The sequence below is a fragment of the Alligator sinensis genome, unplaced genomic scaffold (genome assembly GCF_000455745.1).
Source record: "Alligator sinensis unplaced genomic scaffold, ASM45574v1 scaffold486_1, whole genome shotgun sequence".
NCBI lineage: Eukaryota > Metazoa > Chordata > Crocodylia > Alligatoridae > Alligator > Alligator sinensis.
The window spans coordinates 965,727-979,202 of NW_005842053.1; the positions used below are offsets into that span (position 1 = coordinate 965,727).

A 13,476-nucleotide genomic window follows, 5' to 3' on the forward strand; every position below is an offset into this window, starting at 1 on the left:
TCTGACTGTGTGGATAGATAGTAAAGGCTGTGTCATAGCCTAGATGTAATGGTGCCTAAAGGTAGCCCTGAGTTGGAGATTACACCCACACTTTGGATATTTGACTGTTAAGCAGTATGGTGATTTTTTCCATAGTAATCACCTAGAGATAGCAGGAATAGTTTGGGGAGGAAAAGGTAAAGAGTTGTGAACCTGTGTTGATGGCTATACATCCACCTGATGTCAACAAGAGAAGTGAAAACATCTTTTTGGTTATGACACCATGGAGCCTGAAGATGGTAGTTGAACCTTCATAGAAGCTGGAGGATTTGGGAAGGGAGAGAATTTGCATAAGAATGGATTAGGGAGGTAGCAGAATTAGGAGAGGACAGATCTTCGAGAGCCAAGGAAGGTCAAGATTTTGTAGTCACCTGTGTTGAAAGTACCTGATAGGGCAAGGAGGATTGGCTAGATCAGGGGTAGGCAAAATGGCAGATCTGGCCAGCGGCCAGAATCCATTTCCCAGCAGCCCCAGCTTGCACCACTGTGGCTGGTTTCTATGAAGACCCCAGCAATGGCAGGGTTGTGACAGCCCAGGGCCAAGGTTTCCATGGAGACCAGCCACAGCAGCACTGGCAGTGCGCGCAGCTAGGTGGGGAGCTGCTTTGGGGCTGGGGCTGGGATTTTGCAGCTGTGACTGCATTGTCTGGAGCCAGGGCAGAGCCGTGATCCAGGCAGGGGCAGATCCAGTTGGATAGTGGCTCTGCCCGTTCTCTGGACCACACTGTCACTGCCACAAGATCCCAGCTCTGGCGTGGAGCAACTCCCTGCCCAGCTGCACACCCTGCCAGTGCTGCTGGGGCCAGTCTCCATGGAAATGCTGGCCCCGTGCTGTCAGGAACCCATCACTGCTGGGGTCTGCATGGAAACCGGCCGCGATGATGTGGGCAGGAGTTGCTGGGGAATTGAGTCTGCCGCGGGCCCGATTGGGCCTGCAGGCTGGACTTTGCCCACCCCTGGGATAGGTAGAGGTAATTAGAGACTTCAGTGAGTGCGGTGTCAATGGAAAGCTTGGGGAGCAGAAGAGACTGCCCCTAATTGAAAAGACTGTAAGATGGAAGCAGAGGACAGGAACTCCAGGAAGGTAAACAGGAAATTCCATGACCTCATAAATGAAATGAGAATTAGAGAGGCAAGTGGGGCAAAGGGCCAGATTTTAACAGTAGTGTAACGAGGAGTATGTGGTGGGGGCACAGGAGTGGCAGCACAAGTCGATTAAGGGGTGGGGTGCTGGAATGGAGAGTGGGGAGCATTGGAAAGGACTCATGTTGCTGCTCCAGCAGTCACAGGCTCAGGCTGTATGGAGCGGTGCAAGGAGCCAGGTGATAACCCAGGGAGGCTTTAGGGTTCTGGCAGCTTTGTGCTTAGGAGAAAGAACATGGAGATGTTAGCTATAAAGATAGCAGGTACCCTCCCCTCCCCTGACTCCAAATTAAAGGTTTTATTTCTTTGCTTCACATGACCTTCAGTGGTGCCTGCACCTGGGGGTGGAGTGGGGGTGCAGACAGGTGAGAGCTTTCTGTTTGTGGGAGAGAGCCTTTGCCCATGGCTGCTGGGACCCTAGAGCCACCTTGGCTCCACCCCTTGTCTCCTTCCCCCTCTCTCTGCAGCTGGAGCCCACAGCTGCCAGGACCCTAGCACCCCCTTGTCTCCATCCCCTGGGTCCTTGATACCACCCGGAGCTTGTAGCTGCTCAGGGCACAAACCCTACCAGGTATGCTTCTGCCCCTTCCCCTCTCCCACCCTTCCTTCCCCCACTTCGCTCTGCCCAGGGTGCCAAAGTAACTTGATACACCTCTGGATTTTTAAGATGGGGAAAGCCAAGGTACGGGGGAGGTTGAAATACAAATTGATAGTTCTGATTTCAAATAACACTGAAAGATAGGGCCTACAGGAAGTTTATATTGATCCATTGCCTAACACCTGTGTTTTCCACAGTGTTGTAGCAACTGTGGAAGTATTGTGGAAAAGTGCGACCAAAATATTTTAGTGTGATTGAAAGGCATTTACTACATGTGTTGTATTTTGTTTGTTTCTTATTCAGCACTGGTTTACTGAACTTCCTCCTGTCTTAACTTTTGAGCTCTCAAGATTTGAATTTAATCAGGCTTTGGGAAGACCAGAGAAGATACATAACAAGTTAGAATTCCCTTCAGTTTTATATTTGGACAGGTACAGTATAATATAATAAGTAAAGTCTTAAAGAAAGCCTTTATAGGCAACATCTCATGGAACTGATTAAACTTTCCATTTTTCAGACACTAAATTATAATCAGTTATGTTCTAGAGAGAATAATTCAAATTTTAATGGTTTGTAACAACCACTTTAGGAAGTATGTGTAAATGATAAAATTGTATATATGCTCCTATTACCATGGCAGTGTTGTTTTTGACCCAGATAAATGGTTAATCCAAACAATTGTGCCTTTATACTACGTGTTGTGTTACATCAGTGCACACAAAAAAAAGTTGGCTGCTATTCCTTTGTATTTAGGTAATCTATCCCCAGTATAAAAACATGCAGATGAAACCTGGGGTATGCAACTCTGTAGAGGGTTACCCACTGCCATTTGACAGTTCTGTTCTCACTGCCAAAAAATGTGCTTTACTGGTTTACAACCACGGTGTCAAACTCAGTTCAGTTGGCAGCTGCCTTCTGTGCTTTTCAGGTGCCCGTGGGCTGCACTCTGGCTTTCACATTTTAGATACTTAAGCTATGGTTCTGTTACTGCAGCCAGAGCCAGGGCAGGGCTACCCATGTGGGCAGCCTTTGCCCCAGCTCTGACTATGGGCAGAGCTGGGGCAAAATTCAGTGGGCTGGATGACTCCGGTTCTGTGGGCTGGATCTGGCCTGAGAGACATATCTTTGACATCTCTGGTTTGCAAGAAGGCTGTTATGCACAGATGTGAAACATTTAGCTATCACTATGGGTGGTTTCTAACCAAATATTAAGCAGGTTGTTTGTGGGCACATGCTACTTGTGTGTCAAAATAGTTACTGTTCAGGCACAATTAAAGCCATTCTTTTTATAACTGCATAAAAATTAGTATAGCAAGGACTAGTTAAAAGCATGTTTGATATGTCAATATACCTCTGAGAATTATCAGCTTTTACATGCAATACATGCCAAAATAAAGCTTTAAAATATACTTCTGGTTAGTAGACAGACAAATGTAAATGTCTTATTGCCTTCTATTTTACATTACCCTTTTGATGCTTTGTAGTTGAAAGGTTTTAGTGAATAATTTTTTAGTGGGTAGTACAAGTACATAAGTGTTTGACATAATTGCAAATTCATTGTTACAATACAAAGAGCAGCTCATTTTCTATTTTCTTGATTTGACAGATACATGCACAAAAATAGAGAAATAACAAGAATTAAACGGGATGAGATCAAGAGGCTTAAAGAATATCTTACAGTTCTACAGCAGAGATTAGAACGGTACTAGATATACTTGCAATTTGGTTAGAATACTTAAGATTGAATTATGTGTTACGTGAATAATTCCTTCCATCCTTTTATATTTAAATACTTGTTCCAAACTGTTGTATATTTCTTTTTTTTTTCTTATCCGTTCTCTTTGAAATGTCTGTGGAAGGCTTATTTAAGTGAAATAGTTTAATGAATGCAGCTTATTACAATAGACTCATTTTATTTTAATTATAATCTGCCAGAAATCGTATTTTGTTGTGAGTCATTGCAATAATATATTTTATGGTTAACAGATATTTAAGCTATGGTTCTGGTCCTAAACGATTCCCCTTGGTAGATGTCCTACAGTACGCATTGGAATTTGCATCCAGTAAACCTGTTTGCACTTCACCGGTTGATGATATTGATGCTAGTGCTCCCTCTAGTGGTACTATAACAACACAGACAATACCAAGGTAAACCCCAGGTATCATTTGTGTTTTGATCTATGTTTATGGTTTCTGGTTTTAGTTATTCATTTTAAGAAAAATTCAGCTCATTTTTAGGCAAGAAAGTGTATATATGGTATAGAGATAGGCTTAAAGGAAGAGATTCTTCACTTAAAATGATTTTATGTACACTTAATAAAGATGAGTCATTTTAATTATCTCCCAGAAAACCTGAGGGAGTTTAAAATGTGCTTTCCCCCCACATATTTATTTGTGAATATGGTAAAAATTGTTTATAAAAAATTGTCAAACGTCTTGCTGGCAAATTATCAAATTCAAACTAAAGCCAGAAACCATACTGTTGTCTCTGTAAAAATATTTGTGTGGAAGAAAATGGATCTATGACAGTATTTTACAATAATGCTAACTCATCCATTTTTCCACTTCGTACGTGTGATTCTGATTTGAAAGATTAAACTTTCCTAAATGGTGTGGTATGCTTTGTTTATGAAGAGTGACAAGTATAATTTTAAAACAAATGCAAAATCTTAGAGGAAACCAGGGTAAAAACCAAGCTATCTGGAAAAATATTGTTGTAGGCATCCCAGAATTTGAACAATATGGATTTGTTGCATTACTTCAAGGTATTATCTTGAATTTATAACTGATCTGCATATCAAATTTATCAGTTCTACTTATGCATTGCTGCCATTTAAAAAAATATTCTGAGCTAATTAGCAAGGTCACTCTTAGGTTGCTAAAGGAAAAGTCCAAATGCCCGAGAGATACTGGTTAAATTATTTCCAATTTTGTACCACAGTGAAGTCAGCAAAGTTAACAGATGTATAAACTGGGATGTATAAACTGTCAACAAATAAGTACTTTGATCTCAGACTCGGATGCAGAGGTGCCAGGTCCCATTTTAGCAAAGCACTGAAGACATAGTTAACTTTAAACCTTTTGAAAAGTCTTATTGAAGTAAATGAGCCTCCACAGTGGTAAGACAAAGTTCTCAGGTGTTTTTCTGATAATTCATTACTCATAAGTAATAGAGATACTGCCCATTGATAAAACAGAAGACAGCATCTAAACACGTAGTATTGTTTGCATGCTGGGGAAAAATAATGCTTTGATGAGTAAGACTGTATATTGAATTTACTTAGGCAAATATAAGCATTGTAACTTTTGTACCTAGGCATAACAACATCAAACTGTGTAAGCTAGAGGAGGAAAAAATCAGTTATTAATGTTCTTTGAACTCCACAAATCACCAGGCTCTCCATCAGTGGTGTAAATAGGGCAGGACAGCTGGTGCCAACTTAGAGGGTCGGGGCAGAAATAAACGTCTGTGGTGGCAACCGGAAATCGGTGCTGATGTTTCTTCCAGGAGGGGCACGTTTTCCCTGGGAGAAATGAAGTGAATGCTTATACAGTTGTGCATTCTACCAAGAGAACAGCGATTCTCTCAGTAGAAATGTAATGCTTGTACGTGCCCAGATGTTTTTGTCATAAGGTCAGTATGTTTGTCATAAGGTCAATGCGTTTGTACTCCTCCATAATGCAAATCTAGGGAAATGACATAGGTATCCTAGCTGCTGCCAAGATGGGAGAAGAACAAAAGGAAAGCAGTCTTTGAGTCTATATCCATAAAATAGAGGCTTTGTTGTTTTAATTTCTCACTGTTGCCATCAGTGGAGGCAGTGCTGGCTGACTAGTTACTAATGCAGGCAAACTGCTGAAAACTTCAGTAAATCCTAGAGGACATGGTATTAAAAATGTCACAGTCCTGCTCAGTATAAGAGCTCTGTTGCTGCTAGTTCTGTTAAACCAGGTGTGAAGGATGAAGTTGACTATGGATATGGCATAAGGAAGCCAGTAGTTAAACATACTAATGCTATTAATTGATTTTAGGGTAAATTAGCCACAGTAAGGCAAAATATCTATTACTACTCTTAACTTCAGCAGTATATGTTTTGAAGGACCTTGGTTTGAGTTGATCAATTTTGTGCCACCCTGTGGAGGTTCTGATTGGTTTTGAATTAAATAAACTCTGACTCGGACAGTCCATGACATGTATTTCATGGACCATGGGTAAGCTAAATTATTATGTGCTAACCTCTTTGACATACCACAAAGATATGGGAAGTCATATAATAAATCATTTTATGTTAAAATTTCTCTCAGTGGATTGTGCTTCTTTATTAAGAGAATTATTGGTTTTGAAATATAAATGTTCAGAATAAAAATAAAACATTTATGACTTAATATTTATATTTAATCTCCATATGACTTTGAAATCATTTTTTTCTAGCTTATAGCTAGTATAACAGGATGTTTCAACTGTCATGTTTCATGTTTTACATAAATATAGCACAACAGAGCAACAGGGGCCTTCATCTTCAGATATACCAAGCACATCTCCCATACAAAGATCAGTAATACACAAGCCATTCACACAGTCCAGGATTCCTCCTGACCTGCCAATGCATCCAGCACCAAGGCATATAACTGAAGAAGAGCTTTCAGTGCTAGAAGGCTGTTTACATCGCTGGAGGACTGAAGTAGAAAATGACACTAGAGGTACTATCAAAAATGTGTAGACTGTGTAGCAGCAAACTGGAAAGAGTCAGTGAAAATGCACTGATGTGGGCGAAAGAAAAACTGTGCTTGTACGTCTTCAGTATTTTTCCATAACTCCTACTGCTGCTTATGCACGGAGAAATGAAGGGGGAAAAGACCCTAGTGCTAACAAAGCTGTTATCTGGCTCTGCTGGTAAAGCATTCACTTGCTCAAAATCTTGTGAATTGATGTTATGTACTAGAAATTGGGCTTTCAATTTAGGTAGGCATTGCGGTGTTGTGTGATATCAAGGTTGGAGAATAGAAGAGGTAGTCACAGTGTTAGACTTCTCCTGCTGCTGTATCAAAGAGCCTTCCGCCTTATGCAGCTGTCAACAGTAGGGGTGTGTGAAACGAGCCATATTCGATTTGAATTCGGTCTGAATCGGGGACAGTGCTTCAATTTGTTGATTTGGATCGCTGTCCCGATTTGATTCAGCCGAATCTGACTCTGAAGATTTGATGCTGATTCGGAGAGTCTTTGATTCGGCCATAGATACAACTTCAAATGTTTTTTCTACATACCTTGAGGTACCAGGTGCAGCTCGTGAATGCTGCAGTGGTGGGGTGGATGGAGCATCCCACAGGATTGGGGGGGGTGGGGCGCGTGCTCGGCAGAGAACCCGGAAGTGGACCGGAACTGCTTCTGGGCCACTTCTAGGTCCACCGCCGAGTGTACGGGGGACTGCCTCCACGGCTCAGCTATTGGCCGCAGGGGGACCCCAGGTCCCCCCCCAAACACAGGAAGCACCAGTCGCTGAGGCAAGGGTTCCCCCATGCACTCCCCGGCAGACCCAGAAGTGGACCAGAAGTGCTTCTGGTCCAGTTCTGGGTCCGTGGCCGAGTGTGCTGGGGGACCCCTCCACGCTCCTGTGGGACGCTCCATCTGCCCTACCATTGCAGCATTCATGAGCCACCTGGTACCTTGAGGTATGTAGAAAAAACATTTCAAGTTGTTTATGTCCGAATTGTTGAATCTCTCCGAATCAATTTGGAGGGTTCCAATTCATTTGGAAGAGATTAAAGGGTCTCCTGACTCGATTCGGAGATTTGGTTGCCAAATTGGGCCGAATCTCCACCGAATCAAATCGGCAACCAAAGCTTCGCACAGCCCTAGTCAACAATGAACTATGGTGTAGGTTATTTACAGTTGCAGTCCACGTGCTTGGGAGAGCTCATGGACACCTTTGTGTGTTCGGGGAACAAGAAAGGGCACTGGTTTCATGAACAAAACTGTGAGGAAGATGGAGCCCATAGGGGGGCTGATTTTATTAGACTAGGTGCAGACGTTCAGGGAAGCAATTTTTAGCCCCTTGGCCCCTTGCTCCACCCAAGAGAGAGAACCTTCCCCCCCACCCCTCAGACCAACTAACCCTCCTTCCTCCCCATCCCACAAGCTGTTCCCACAGCTGGTTTTACCAGTATTTGCTGGTGCTGGGAGCCAAGGAAGCAAGTCAGGTTTGGGGGATGTGCAGGTGGGATTCAGGGAATTTGTCTGGTGTGGGGTGGACAGGGGACAAAAAATAGTCCCTGGGTTAGGAGAGAGAGCCACCCCATTCTGCCAACTGCCCTGCTATGTGGCCACCAGCCCCCCACCCCAATCCTCCTACCCTGACTTACTTAATTCAAGCTCCCAGGACCAGTGAAGGCTGGTAGAATTGGCCCTCAGAGCAGTTTGCAGGATGGGGGACAGTTTAGTTCCATTAGTGGGGTGGGGGAAGCTGGTAGGGTCCAGGGCCTTTGGTGAGTTTGGAGAGCCTCTCCAAACCAGCCAACTCTCACCCCCCGCCCCAGATCCCTTTCAGCCTCTCTTCTGAGCTGTGCTTACCACCCCCCCAGCCCTCTAACCCCCCCTGCTAGTCCTCCGCCATCACAAATTACCATAGGTCAGATGACAGTTTTTAACTCAATCTAACCTACCCCTAACCTCCGCAGCTACATACCCTTCCCAGGTATATACCCTTAGAGAGCAAACTGGGCCCTCTCTTGAATTATGCTATTCACACTGAAGTCGGAAAAGTTGCAGCATTTAACACACAAATAATTAAAATATTATTTTGCTAAAATGTGAAATATCAACCTTTAGTTGAGTCTTTAAATTAGAAGAAATCAATTTGTGGCATATTGAACAAGTATATAGAACACTAAGAGTATTAGAGAAATAACTTCTTTTTCTCCTTCCCTTAGACTTGCAGGAAAGCATATCTAGAATACATCGGACAATTGAATTGATGTACTCTGACAAATCAATGGTCCAAGTGAGTAAAGTTTCTGCATGGTTAATATAGATTGGGTTTTTTTGTTTTCATTAAAAGATATGTCTGGAATTCTTAGAGGATTAGAGAGAGGAATAATGGTTGGAGATATTTTATCTGAGGATCACAAGATCCTAATAAGCCTTAATTGAACACCAGAACATCAGAGAAAACATTTTTAAGTATTTTAAGTATTTTAACTCTGGCTGTGCAAGTCTGTGGCAAAACCCAAAACAGATTCTTGTCTGCTCAGCTGAGTTGAATTGAACTCCATGCTACAATTTTAGTTGAACATAATAGAATCTTCTCAGGCTGCCCAGTGAAGGTCTTCAACTATGATGAGATATAAGAAAAATGTATTATTGGCCAGATCTTATTCTACCTAGTAGGCACCAAAATGTGATCTTCTTCCAACCTCAAGTCCATGAAAAAGTGTTAATTCAAAACTGTTAACTCCTTCTGGCTACTTTTTTGTGATTTAGTTTTAAGGCCAGGTTACAAAAAACAGATTTTTTTTCCCCAGGAACTCAAACAGGGTGTTATGTTATTACTCATTTAAGAAGAAAGAAGGAAAAAAATAATTTCTTCTGGGTGTCTAATAACATGTGGAGCAGGACCTGCCCTTATATCTATTTCATCATTTCTTTTTCATTTGATTTGAACATTCTTCATTAAGATGCAAGATTTCATTCCTATTTGGTTAAGTACTACTGAACCTTCTGGCACCATCCAAATGCATCCCTATTAAATGGCCATGTACTTCAATCCTGTTACAATTAAGTATTAGCCATAGCCTTTATTCTTATTAAACCATTTTCCTGGGACAACCTCCTAATGAAGTGATAGTTTTCTGTATAGAAGTGACTTGTGTAGTCATCTTGTGCCCACAAACTCTTCTTTGTGTGCCTTTTATTTAGCAGGTGGTTTTACCCTATTCACTTGCAAACACTATGCACCTTACCCCAAAAATCAGCCCTTAAAAACTTAGGTGCATGTCTTAAGCAGGGGAGACAATTTTTCTTTACTGCAATAGAAATACTGAGGAGTATAAGCAGGGAGACACTACTGCAGGAAGGCTGCCAGCTTCTAGTGCTGCCAGCCTCAGGGAAGGCAGGAGGGAGCAAAGGTCACCATTCAGGGTCAGCGCTGTTGTATCGACTTTCTTGCACAGCCACTGTAGTCAGGATAACTTGCAGTCAGCATTGAGTCGTGACTGGAAAAAATCTTGTTTTCTTCATTCTACCTATCCAAAACAAGGTGCCCATCTAATTTTGGAGTGGGGGAGGGTATTGGAGGAAAATATGGTATTAGTGCTGTCAGTAAATGTAAGGATATATAGGGAAAGACATATATATTTAAATATAATAAATAAATGTATGGGGCAAGGTTATATCCCAAACAAGATGTGAGCATGCCAAGTTGAGGAGAGTAAAAGGAGGGACACAGGTGGCATCCAAAATACTATCTCCTGGAACATCTCATTTCTCAGTGTTTCAAGAGCTTCCATCTTCATGAAAGAAATAAAAACATTTTGGATTACAGTTTAGGAGAATCTTTTTGATGAGGGAGGCTGCTTCCATGGTGGTGGTCTATGCAGTGATACAAAAGCTCTTTTGCAGTATGCTTGCAGTTGCACAGCTAAAGTTTGGGAGGGAGGCTGGAACCATTTTGAGGGCACCTTCCCCAGAGGTACGCATCTTCTCTCTAACCAAAGCCCCTAAGTAGTGCATGGGAATTGCCACATCAAATCAACTCAGTCTACCTAGTCAATTATTCAGTCCACAGTGTAGTCCAAGGATGGCCAGCCTGTGGCACAAGAGTCACAAGTGGCATGGGCACCCTTTGTATAGCATGCAGCAGATTGGGGAGGAAGCATAACTTAAAGCACTAGATTTGGCATGCAACTCAAGGCAGGGAGCAGAAGGCAGAGAAGCAGATTGGGCAGGGAACACAGGACAAGAAGCAGAAAGAAAAGCAGCTGATTAGAAAGGGAGCACAGAACAGCAATTTGGGGGGAAGAGGTTCAGAGCACTTGGGAAGTGTGAAGGGCTAATTTGTAGTGCGCTGCCAAAAAAGTTTGCCACCTTTTTCAAAGGAAGGTGGAGGAAACAATGTAATTGTCATTTGTGGGATTTGTTGCCCCTAGAAAAATATTCTTTCTAACCCTGGATATTTAGAAGGTGGCATGTGATAATAAAATAATAATAATAATAATTTATTACTGTAGACCCTAGAGGCCCTTGGCTGCCTTCATTATCTTCATCCATTCCCATCTGTTGTGTACTTTTATTCTCTAGTTATCTGCATTTAATTTCTATAAATCTGACTCTGCATCCTCTAGCCATCTTTGCCTTAGTTGTCCAGATGGCCTTCTCCCCTCTGACATGCAAATGTCCTGCTTTGCTTTTGCTTCCTGCCCTTTCTCCTGCTGTGCTGCCTGTCCCCTCCCTAATCTGCCTGTGCCACTCCTCGCACCCCTGTAATAGATAATGGCAGTTCAAGCCTGATACTAAATGTTTTGGGCAGATCTGCTTATAGAGAACTTGCCTTAAACTTTCTCCCTGCAGACATTTTTTTTAAGGTTTATGATATAACAAGGAAATTACAGTCTAGATGCCATCTAGCAGTACATTTTTTGTTATTTGAGGACTTGGCCCTAGGTAAAAATTTCTCCTTTTTTGGGGCTATTGGTAGTAAATATGGTCCTGGACATGACCATAAACTGTATCTTACTCGAGGGCTTGGTGTCAACATGCTGGGGCTACTCATGGCAGGGTAGCTCTATAAGATGCCACAATGTTGCAATCTTCAGAGTAAGGCAAGTATAGGGCTCTTCAGTAACTCCACTGCCTTGTGGGTACTCCTTGATTGTATCAAGCCTAAAGGACATCACCCTGACAGAAATGCACCCTCACCGAGGCATTAGGCGGTCAGCAGCAGCTCTAATCTGTTGCTATCTGTAAGAAGCTACTACCATCAAGGCACTTAACTTCTAGACTTGGTCTGGCCTTTGGACTCTGTCTCAGTGGTCTAAAGGTGAGGGTGGTAGATCTAGGGCAGGCTCCATACCCTTTCCTAGGCATACACACTGAAGGTCTTGGTATGATGGCACGTAGACCTCTAGAGGATCAGTGGTTGCCAGGACAAGTAGTAAATGAAATGACCATCTCTGAGGCTGCCTTCAACCACTTAACCAGAATTTTAGATGACCTATAGTCTCCATGTTGAATTGCTGTCACATGATTTCTATGACATGATGCAACACCTGACAAGTTATTTTACTTCTGGATGGCTAGAATTTTATTAGTCGGGATGTTTATATGTTGGGTTAATGAAGCTATTCACTTAAGGTAAAACTGCTTGTGTTTAATAGAGATTTCATGAGGCATTTTGGATTAGAATAGGTAACTCTAGGAATTGATGAAAATACCAAATGGATTTGTTAATACCTGGTGAGCTACTATGCTTAGGTATTTATCTGGAAGCACTGTTATGTGCATTTTTTAATTACAAAATTCTGTAGCCCCCAGCATACCAAACCTTCATATTATATAAACATAGGAAATTATGGCTGGAAGGGAATCCAACCCCCTGCTCAAAGCACGACCATCCCCAGCTAGGTCATCTCAGCCAAGGCTTTGTCTAGCCAGGTTTTATAAATCTCCCAAGGATGGAGGTATGGAAGAATGTACCCCATCACAATTCAGGTAATAGTTCTCTTGACTGCCCTAGTACATTGTAGAGATGGCAGATCCTTATAAATTGATGCAGCAGTTGATTTTACGGTCTAGGTCTGAAGTGTATTTGTATACTCTTTGTACACACACACGTGTACACACACACACGTGTATACACACACACACACACACACACACACGTTTGTGTAATATATATAGATATAGTGTGTGTGCAAAATGGGCTGTATTTGATTTGGACTTGGCCTGAATTGTGGGACAGTGATTTGATTTGTTGATTTGGATCACTGTCCTGATTCGATTGGGCCAGATCTGAAGATTTGGAGAATCAGCGATTCGGCCATAGACACAGCTTTAAATGCTTTTTCTACATACCTCAAGGTACCAGGCACAGCTCATAAATGCTGAGATGATGGGGCAGATGGAGCGTCCCACAGGACTGTGGAGTGGGGAGGCCCTGCGTGCTTGGCAGCGGACCCAGAAGTGCTTCTGGTCCACTTCTGGGTCCGCCGCCAAGTGCGTGGGGAACCCCCCCTGTGCTCCCATGGGACGTTCCATCTGCCCCACCATCTCAACGTCCACAAGCTGCCTCGTACCTTGAGGTATGTAGAAAAAACATTTAAAGCTGTGTGTATATCTGAATCATTGAATCTCTACAAATCAATTTGAAAGGTTCCGATTTTGATTCAGAGAGAGTAAAGGGTCTCCTGATTCGATTTGGATTCGGAGATTTGGCTGCCGAATCTCTTCTGAATCAAATCGGCGACCGAAGCTTCACACAGCCCGGGTGTGTGTGCGTGGGTGTGTGTGTCTTTGTTATCTTTTTGTGTATGAGGCTGTTTTTCTGTTGTTCTTCTGATAATGTGGAACTATTTCTATTTGCTACAGTCCTTGCTTTTTAAGTTTCATAGTTTCATAGTTGGTAGGGTCAGAAGGGACCTGAGGAGATCATCTAGTCCGACCCCCTGCCGTGGCAGGAAAGAGTACTGGGATCAAACGACCCCAG

General features: G+C 42.6%; 1 protein-coding gene across 8 annotated transcripts in view; it reads left to right on the forward strand.

The window, feature by feature from the left end:
- USP25 (ubiquitin specific peptidase 25) overlaps positions 1–13,476 on the forward strand; it is a 134,730-nt gene that overhangs the window by 80,372 nt on the left and 40,882 nt on the right. For all 8 annotated transcript variants that reach the window (XR_003093902.1, XR_003093901.1, XM_025203334.1 and 5 more), the window contains 5 exons: positions 2,084–2,211; positions 3,387–3,482; positions 3,767–3,928; positions 6,273–6,481; positions 8,708–8,778. Coding sequence is in view for 6 of the 8 variants with exons in the window: in XM_025203334.1 (XP_025059119.1) it covers positions 2,084–2,211; positions 3,387–3,482; positions 3,767–3,928; positions 6,273–6,481; positions 8,708–8,778 (666 nt within the window). In the remaining 2 variants the exon portion in view is untranslated. The remainder of the gene's footprint in view (positions 1–2,083; positions 2,212–3,386; positions 3,483–3,766; positions 3,929–6,272; positions 6,482–8,707; positions 8,779–13,476) is intronic.